We start from the raw sequence: 10,680 nt of genomic DNA on the forward strand, positions 1-10,680 counted from the left end.
ATGCTAGAGCTGTCCAAAGTTTGCTATTATGACCATATTATGACCATGTACTATTGGTCTCGTCCGATTTCTCTGCGTCCAGACCTTCTCGCGGTGACGGCGATAACGGATTGTACTAAAGACATTGAAATAATATGTCTAGAATGTATTTGGTACAGTTCATTAACCTGGCTAACAAGGAAAGGTACGGAAGTATTCTCCTCCGAGTTTTTGATAAGCTTTTAAAATGTTGTTTTCTAGACAAAAATATAAGGGACACGTATTTTTTATACGTGCCCGTTTTTCTTTTTTTTTTTTTTGCACATTTGACCTCAATTTTTTGAGGTCAAAACCAAATGTAACAGAAAAATTTCACTGACAGATTTGAATTTCAGCGGCTAAAAATCAGGAAACGATTCGAGAAACCCAATCCGCATCTGATATGTCGACCAGTATTATGTATCCCAGTAAGCAAGTAACATCAATTAACATTTCAACTATATTGAATTAACGCGTTGCTGCAATGTAGTTGAAATGTTTCTTGCTTACTGGGATAGCTTTGATGAGTTGTTTAGTTTCAGCAAAATATAAAAATTTACAACACAAACTTCACAGAAAGTTATTTAAAAACTGTGGCTATAAAAATTAAAGGTATCACAGATCAAATTTTAAACGAATTCTTGAAAGAGACATGTGGTTGCGGAAAAAAACCAAGAATTTATACTGACGATGTTATTGTAGCTTTTGCAATATTTCTAAAAAAAAAATGACATTATTGCCCAAAAAAGTCAAATTAAGAAAAAAAAGAAACAGAAAGAAGTGTTCGAAAATAACAAAATTATAAATAAATACGACTATTTTGTTTTTATTAGGCATTAACTTCTTTTACAATCTTGTGCACCGGATAATTTAAAAAAAAATTATTAATTTTTATATTTCAAAATAGTAGACATAAACTTCATTTTATCAGTCGTCGTCGTCGTCGTCGTCGTCGTCGTCGTCGTCGTTGCATATGTAGACGGACACGTGCGGATATCTTGCCTTCCATTGATTAACCAATTGATCACTTATATTACAGCACTTGAGATAAAACTCCTGCAGTTTAGGACATTGTTTCAAAATAACGGAACAATTATCAGGTATATCAAGTTCCGCTTCACAAACTAACATTTTCAAGTTTTTGCACTGTGCTAATAATTCCAACCGGTGATCAGTGAGGACAGCATTGAACAAATAAACTTCTTGCAAGTTTTGATAAGAGGAAAGTAATCTAAATATGCTTTCAGTATTATCGTCAGTATTATTGTCAGTATCTGAATATTTGAATCTGTAACAAAAATCATATAATTAGTACAGTATTTTAATTGCAAAGAGAAAATTCATATAACTTTTTCAAGATGCTCGCAAGAGAAGCAAACAAATTTAAATAAAGAATACAATAATATGTATTTTAAAAGAAAATGTAGCACACACACTTACAGATCAAGGTTCACTTTGCGTAAATTCTTACAGTTAGCGAGAGCATTAATACCCTGAGATGTAAGAGTATCTGCGTCCAGTGAAGATATTACTTCCAAGTCACGACACGAATTTCCCAATTCTACTACAACTGCGTCTCCGCCTATATAATTCGAATGTAACTCACGCATCCGTTGATTATTTTGCAATATTTTGCAAAGGCGTTCAGTTCTTATATATGTAATATTAAATGTATCAGATGTATCAGTAAGGTTTAAATGTTCCAAATTATTTAGCCCCTCGAGATACGAAAATCCTTCGTCGTCTATGCCAGAACAATAACTTAGATCCAATTCTAAGAAAAATTTGTATTAGTTGTTATGCTATTTACCCATAATCTTGACAATTATATACATATACTATGTGCATATACCTTTCAAATTTTTGCATGTCTCTGAAGTTTTAAGTAGGACAGGATTTAAGTCGATGCAGCCACTTAACGGCAAGTCACTTAATCTTAAATGCGTTAAACGCCTGCCGCAATTATCAAGAAAGTTTACGAAATCATTAACATCAAAGTCACTTCTTGTAAGATCTAATTGTTGCAAATATTTACATCTAGGTGTAAAATAACAAAATATATCGGACATATATTTCTGAGATTTAATATATCGCATGTTCAAACGTGTATAGAGTAGAGGATCCCGTGTTAAAATATCAAAGCGCCTATTATTTACTTCATTCATGCGGCATAATGTTACCAAATCTAAGTATTTAAATATTTTTAGTAGTATTTCATCCTGTAAAGATAAAATATAATTAATATAATACAAAATAAATACTTTAATACTCAAAGTACGAAATGTCACCGCAATAAATATTGTGATGAGAAATAGACTTCTTAGAATACTTTACAGGAAGCACAGATAAACTGCAACGTGATAGCTCCTTGGATTCATCCAATGAGAGTTTCATACGCTTGGCACAATTCGAATAACCTTTCAATAGAATACGACGCGAGTATTTCTGTCCAAGAGGTTGCACATATCCAGGGATTACCTCTTGAGATGCCTTTTTGTGCTTCAAATTACTTTTATAATTAATCTTTCTTATTACGCTACAAATATCATCGGAACAAATTGATTTTCATTATTAACAAGAAAAAGGGATTTAAATATTACCTAATGTACAATAGTAATACCTTTTATAAATAACACAATATTCAGGAAAATTTCGTTGCAGATGAACTATATCCAAGTGTGCACTTTTTAAATCTGCTGTTAAATTATGAATATCGTCGTGGTGTGGAGAGTACATGCTGTTAATTCTTTTTAACAGATTACTTAAACTCTCGTTAGGATTTCTAGGAAGGATCAAATCTGATGTACCGATAAGCATCACAGCATCCAGTTTTGTATTTGAGCTGTCCTTAAACATTAGTCTGAGCACTTTGGTTTTGAAGTTGCACGGATGCGATAACGGTGGAGAAAATAATCTTGATTCCGGGGGTACAATCTCAGACTTATAGTCAGTTTCCCACAACTGAATCCAGTGATTATGGGAATCTTGAGCCGAAATTTGAATTACGCTTCCAGGATTATATATTTCGTAAATAGAGACTCTGACTGGATATACAGCTTCATGAAACTCGATATCTTAAAAATAGAAAATATAATTATACTCTCTTCTCAACAAAAGCGTATCTTCTTTAACAATATCTTATTTATCGATTCGAATATTACATACCAATATAATTATTTTCGCTCGTCATATGGTCCGGTGTATACCAGCATGGAAAACTATCAATATTCTCATGTCTCATGAAATCTCTGTTTTGCCACGGAGATATTGAAATATCGAAATCCTTTCTCGACTACATTAGAAAATCGAAATGTGTTAAATAAAATCTTGTAACATAAATTTATAGATAGTGATTACTTTGTACAGGACAATAATAGATAATACCTGGAAATACACATAATTAAAATGTTCGGGTGGTCCAATTATGTCAGGGGCAGTAAAAAATATGCTACGATTCTGGATTCTTATTCTCGTGGTAACAAATCTTTTCTTCACAAATTGATAGACAAAGTCAACACTACCCTCTTCTCCTACGGATACTCTGCCGATGTAGGGATATCGACTACAACTCTCGCAATATAAAGATTTATTGTGGGTTGTCATATTGTCTCTCTAAAAGAAGACAAAAAATATGGAGAATAATAATCTTTTCTTTTTTAGCATATGCTAAAATGCATTATAATATTATATATATTTATAATTATAGCGTTAAGATTACCAAAAATCTTAAATGGTAAGTAGCTTTATTTCTTTCTAACAAAATAATTCACAAAATTGCGTTACCTAACTCAACCTAAGTGATATGTATTTAAAAAAAAAAAGATACGAAATCTTTAAATTGCGCCAATAAACAAAGAGAATATATATATATTGCTTTGAAAAATAATTGTTGTGCAACTACTTTTAAAAAATAAAACTCAAGTGGTATGTATCTTTGTATTCCCATTCAAGGGTCTTTCCATCCCAAGCTTTAATTCTCCTTATGAAAATTATAATATTACAAAGAATCATTTTAATCACAAAGAATGAAAGAGATAACAGTACAAAATAAAAATATTTAATTAAAATAAAATAAATAAATTTTTCTTGTAAAACTTGGCGCTGCTTTTTTCCTCCCACCGCATACTTCCCTAAATTATGTTTATTGCTTTTTTATTCAATCAAAAATTTGATACTTTATTAAATTCTATCAAAATTTTAGTAGGTACTTTATTAAATTTCGAGATCTAGCAGAGCCAAGTTTTTTTAAATAACAAAAAGATCCGAGCAACAAATTCCTTTACTTAGTTTTTAGACATCGAAGTCGCAGATAACGGTCAATGCGGAGATAAATAATTTGTTTATTTGCAGTTAGGGGCGAGCAACAAAATCATATGTTGCATATTTTGGTAGTGCACAATCCATAGAATATTTAAATAACAAAAAGATCCGAGCAACAAATTCTTTTACTTAGTTTTTAGCCATCCAAGTCGTAGATAACGGTCGAAGATGCAGTATTTATTAGTGGCATTGTTTACAGAACCTTATATTTCGAAAATTTGTTTACGCTATCTTAAAGCAACAAAAAAGCAACAAATTCTGGTGTATTTGTTTTTTGGATTTGAGCACTCTATATAGGTTTTTTATTATGGGGGGGGGGGGCTAGCTTGACGACAAGCTGGCCCCCCCATTTCGATCGCCATTTCCTGCTAAACGGCTTGAGCAACAAAATCCGGACTAGAGCAACAAATTAGCACATAAATAGCACTAAATTTTTTAATAGGTGCGGATTTTTTTTGCGATGGTGGGGGGGCTAAGATAGAGGTTACCAAAACCCTCTACGGACTAATTTATTAGACAGTAGACGATGTTTTTTCCCGGAATAGTAATATTTACCCCCCCAAATTTTTTTTTTAAAGGGACCTTTTTTAGATAATTTTGTATGAGGGCTTCTTTTTTATTTTTTTTAGTTTTTTTTTATTTTCTCATATTAATTTATTCTTCATCGACACCATCCCCGAAAAATTAAACAAATTTTGGCACCGGTTTCCAGAAAATCGGTCCATTAATGAATGAGTAGTTCGCGGTCAGATAAACAAACATTAGAAAAATTTTGGAACCAGTTTCCCAAAAAAACATTTTCGTGAAAAATGAAACCAATCGTTGCCATCCCCAAAAAATTAGATAAATTTTAGGCCCGTTTTCAAGAAAATCAATTTATTTATGAAGGGGTATTTTGCGGTCTAAAAATTTAAAAAAAATTGGGCACCGGTTTCAAGAAAATCGGTCCATTAATGAAAAATTAAACCCATCGACACCATGCATTTTCGAAAAATTAGACAAATTTTGGCACTGGTTTCCATAAAATCGGTCCATTAATGAGTGAGTAGTTCGCAGTCAGACAGACAAACATTAGAAAAATTTTGGAACTGGTTTCCCAAAAAATCGGTAATGATGCGGTTCTCAAAACAATTTTGTATGTGGGCCCCTTGTCCGGGCTCAGACCCCTTTCCAAAACCTTCTACGGTCTAAGTTAGAGTATCATGAGACAGTATACCAAATTTGGTTGTTCTAATTGGAAAACTGTAGATTTGCATAGAAACACTACCGTGTCTCTTGATATATATAATCTAACAATAAGTTTATCTTGCTTCCATTCGCATTGCATTGATATTATTACATAGTCTGCATATGTGTGTTGAATATTAAATAATTAATTATTTTAAAGAAAATAACAGTTATTTTTTAATTTTGTTAACGTAGAAAAATGTTCTTTTATAAATCTGAAATATTGGGAACTATGTGTTCTTCTACTACCACGTGGCACACACGTGCACGAGCACAAAAGAAAGAACAAAAAAATTACACAATTTAGATTGCTCACATTCGCCAGACTTACGCTTAATTTCTAAATGACTATAAAGTTCCATTCTACAATAGTCGTAAGAGTAGATGTAAGACGTACGCGTAAGCAATAAGCTATTAACTAATAAGATTTTTACAATCCAAGAATAATCGATTGTAGTTGGTCAACTTTTACTGCTTACGTCTTACCGCATACTCTTACAGTTATTGTAAAATAGGTTTAAGATTTTCCGAAATGTATTTTTTATCTTACTCAATGTATCTTTTATCTCATTTTCCGATACACGTTATAACATGTTCCACCACGTGGTAGTGTGTTTCACACGGTAGAAGAACATACGGCATACACACGTTCACGTGCACCAAAGAAAAAAATTGCAAAATTTAAATTGCTTACGTTCGCCACACTTACGCTTACGCTTTTAAATGACTAAAATTTTTCAACATGTATTTTTTTATTTATTTAATGTATCTTTTATCTCATTGTTTGATATAGGTTATAGCGATTATAGCTAACAATAAGTTGCACAAAAGATCACACAGTGAATTAAAAGAATTAATTATCTACCGGAAATTTAACTCGGAACTGAATCAAAAAATTAATCAGAAAAACTAATTTCTATCGATTTTCATACTACTTACTGTTTATCAGCAAGGCAGTTTTGATTTTTTCCGTATAAAATGAAAAAATCATGAAAGAGAAGAAATGTTGGAACACGTGGTGAGGTTTCTCTCTGCTATTGCATACTATTTCTGTGTAGATCCACACAGTGCTGTTATTTCGTGGACGCTGGGACCCCCCACCATCTGGCACGGACGCGCGCACACAGCTTCGAGCAGCCGAAAAGCGCATACATCTGCAGTCTCTTTCTTGCTCGAGCTAGCGTCGCCAGCCACGAGAATCGTAAAATCCTATCGTACTCGGCTCGCGCGTCTTAAGCCTTGTGTCCACGATGCTAGAACTGCGTCCGAGTTTCGGTTTAAGCCAATGAAACTGCTGCTTTTCTGTAAGAGCTGCAGTTGATTGGCTTAAACCGAAACTCGGACGCAGTTCTAGCATCGTGGACACAAGGCTTTACTCGCGTCTTCGCGTGTCCCTTTCTGCACTAGGCGCGAGACATTATCGTGTCTCTTGATTATGTCACAATTAAAACGTAAAAATTATTAATTAAATAAATCTTTTAATTATATTGAAATTTATTCTGTAGTACATAAAAGATATAAATAAATACATTTATAATATCTACATTTATTTAAATACATTTGAACAAATGATTTTCTTCAAATATAATAAGAGCCAGTAAATTTCATTGAAATCTCTGCTGTAATAAACTTTTTTAACATATGCATTAAAGACTTATTGTTAGTATAATAACTTTATCTTTATCTATACATATTCTGAGCATTTTTGAATATTGTTATTCTGAAAACAATATTTGAAAATATAATTAGTTGTACTTATTAAAGTACATGTATAATGTTTTCATAAATAATTACAAATAAATGTATTAGGTGCGCAACTAAGTTCTCGCTGTTTTTTTTTATGAAAATGCAACTTTATTGTGAAAAAATGGTTACAAGTGAATCATTCAAAGTATTGCCCATCGCTAGCGACAACTTTTTCCCATCTTTCTGGCAGAGCTCGAATACCATGACGGTAGAAATGTTCGTCTTTTGAGGCTATCCACGAATCAAGCCATTTTGAGATGTCTTCATATGAGCGGAACTGCTGATCAGCCAGACCATGTGCCATCGAACGGAACAAGTAATAATCGGACGGCGCAATATCTGGGGAATATGGCGGGTGGGGTAGGACTTCCCATTTAAGCGTTTCCAAATAGGTTTTGACGGGCTTTGCGACATGGGGTCGAGCATTGTCATGCTGTAGAATCACTTTTTCGTGCCTCTGCTCGTATTGTGGCCGCTTTTCGCGCAGTGCTCGGCTCAATCGCATCAATTGAGTTCGATACCGTTCCCCAGTGATGGTTTCGCTCGGTTTCAACAGCTCATAATAAATAACACCGCTCTGGTCCCACCAAATACACAGCATAACCTTCGCAGCGTGAATATTCGGCCGAGCCGACGACGTAGAAGCATGACCGGGCTGTCCCCATGATTTTTTTCTCTTTGGGTTGCTGTAATGAATCCATTTTTCATCACCCGTAACGATGCGATGAAGAAAACCCTTCCTTTTTTGCCGCTGGAGCAGTTGTTCACAGACGAAAAAACGACGCTCAACATTTCTTGGCTTCAAATCATAAGGAACCCAAGTTAAATTCCTTGCTTTTGAATCATTCCCAACGCATGCAATCGCTTGGAAATGGCTTGGCGGGTAACTCCTAATGCTGAAGCAAGCTCTTTCTGCGTTTGGCACGGATCCTCATCGAGCAATGCCTCCAATTCAGCGTCTTCGAAGGTTTTTGGCCTTCCTTCACGCGAACGGTCGTCAACATCGAAATCACCGTCTTTGAAGCGACGGAACCAATCACGGCACGTTGTTTTACTTAGAGCAGCAGATCCGTAAACTTTTTGCAGTTCTCGATGCGCTTCAGCCGCCGTTTTCTTCGAATGAAAGAAGAAAAGCAACACTTCCCGCAAATGACGATTATTTGGCACAAAATCAGACATTTTTACACAATCAAAAGTATATGACGTAAAAACAAAATCACTAATGTGTCAAAGCGGTTTGTTTACCATATGTCTAAGCTTGGTTCATGACGTGTCGGATATGCCACAGTCGACCAGCGCTTGCTGCTGGCGCCATCTCTTAAAAAACAGCGGGAACTTAGTTGCGCACATGTTTGAAAATTAGTAAATATTATTTTTTGTATTTTGCTCACCATATCTTCTCTTAATTTATCATCATCTTTGAGTCTCTCATTAAATTTTATAAGTTTAGTTAAATTGTTAATTAAGAGAGAGAGAGAGAGAGACTACGATTTTGAAGGAATTTATCAGCGTTATAAATTGAATTTCTTTTCTTTGCATTAACTTGTTACAAGTGCTTATTGCTTTTCTTTTAAGGAATTGGATATTCGTCGCACTTTAAATTTACTATATCTTTTGCTAGTGTCTTTAGAACTGATAATTTAGAATATGTAATTCAGTTTTTCTGTATTAATAATTAAAATAAAAAAGTTTATTTACATAAATATTTATTACCTAGGTGGGATATAGTTCACAAAAATAATATGAGAAATATAAATATATTTTTATACATTTGTTTTCGACGAGCGTGATGAGAGACAGAGTCTCTTACAAATACACAGTGTCCCTTACAGACTCTCCGAAAGATATTTACCGAAATAGCGAGATTACTGAGCTTCTATCAATTCACTCTCTTGTCATGATGTAAGAAGACAGGTGTAGCAAGTCCAAGGATGCGCAGTAGTCATTTTCTTTGACCAATCAGAAACTGGTCCGAGATGCGAGAAGGAACATATGGCTCCTCCCATGGTAGAAGACAGATATTATTTAGTCGTTGCACGCATTTCGTAATAAAGATTCGTAAATAAATATCTCTCTACCGTAAAACATTATAAATATATATTTATTAATAAATTATAAAACATGAACTTAAGTCAAACATACCAAAATATCAAATTTATTAGATTGATTTTTTTAGATATTATATGTAATATATTGTATAGCCGGTGGAGTAAACACAGACCGGTGGATGGTCGGTGGAAAATCGGTGGATTAAACGCAGGCTGGTGGATGGCTGGTGGATGGCCGGTGGAGTAAACGCAGGCCGGTGGATGACCGGAGGAAGATCGGTGAAATAAACGCAAGCCGGTGAATGGTCGGTGGAACGTTTACTACACCGATCTTATAAAACCGTATTTATAAATCTATACCATGATGAGGTTGAGAAATCGGTATAGTGATTTGGGAGTCCCCACCAAATCTTTGCCTAATCCATCAAACGACTGGCTTTGCTCACTGTCGAAAGGAAATTGTATGTATCCGTCTGCAAGCTTCCTTCATGCAGCAGAAATAATAAACTACGAATTTATGAAATTTCATGGCAACTCCTTTAGTAAAGAAGACAAAATATTCGATAAATTGAATAACATAGTTTATATAAAAATTTATAATAACTTTCGCTAAAGAAGTGATTGCTTATGCCTTGTTCACACTCGAACTTACATAAGATTACGAAAAATTAATAAAGAAATCGTAGAAAATAGTATTTTTAAGAAAAAAGCAAAAAAAATTTATAAATTAAGCAATAAGAAAAATGTAGAAATATTTAAAATAAAATAACATATTCTGGAAGAATGCGTTCCTTTATTTATATAATTGTTTTAATATAATATTACTTCTCTATACTCTTACATTTTCTTTTGTATTATAAATTAGACATTACTACAACTTTAGAACGGTATTCACGGTATACAAGTCCAATCTGAAATGTTAAATTATAGAAAGATTCCTTAAAGACGCTGCAAGAGCTGTTTTATTACTATAGCATCTTATAATAAACTCAAGACGATTTTAAATATATAAGATAATGTCAGGAAAATTGTTCTTACAGTTTGCAATACAAGTTAAATCATTTTTGTATACTTCCTCATTAATAATGTTTTTCAATTCCTTATTCGCCGTATTTAATCTTCCTTTACTACTTATTAATCAATGTAGAAATTGTTCTTTTATCATCAATTTATTATGTATTACATATTTTTATTAATTTATGAGTTTTCGTATTATATTTACAAATTTTTTAATGTTGTTTGCATTCTTGTCACGGACCTTGACTAATACATTTGAATGTGGCGCGATGTTCCGGACCAAAATTTGATTGGCTGTCTTATT

The 10,680-nt window shown here is 33.5% G+C and overlaps 1 protein-coding gene across 1 annotated transcript; it reads right to left on the reverse strand.

Annotated features, from left to right (window-relative positions):
- Positions 1–828: 828 nt before the first annotated feature.
- Positions 829–6,645, reverse strand: LOC139777288 (F-box/LRR-repeat protein 4-like). The gene is made up of 8 exons (XM_071714620.1): positions 6,505–6,645; positions 3,403–3,630; positions 3,184–3,310; positions 2,639–3,092; positions 2,353–2,554; positions 1,871–2,237; positions 1,459–1,792; positions 829–1,306 (listed from the first exon to the last, which is right to left on the reverse strand). The coding sequence occupies exons 2-8, from the start codon at positions 3,619–3,621 to the stop codon at positions 946–948; spliced, it is 2,064 nt and encodes a 687-aa protein (XP_071570721.1). The 5' UTR covers positions 3,622–3,630; positions 6,505–6,645; the 3' UTR covers positions 829–945.
- Between the last annotated feature and the right edge of the window lie 4,035 nt (positions 6,646–10,680).

Source organism: Temnothorax nylanderi, unplaced genomic scaffold (assembly GCF_030848795.1).
Source record: "Temnothorax nylanderi isolate EJ_2023f unplaced genomic scaffold, tnyl_v1.0 TNYL_tig0143_pilon, whole genome shotgun sequence".
Taxonomy (NCBI): Eukaryota; Metazoa; Arthropoda; class Insecta; order Hymenoptera; family Formicidae; genus Temnothorax; species Temnothorax nylanderi.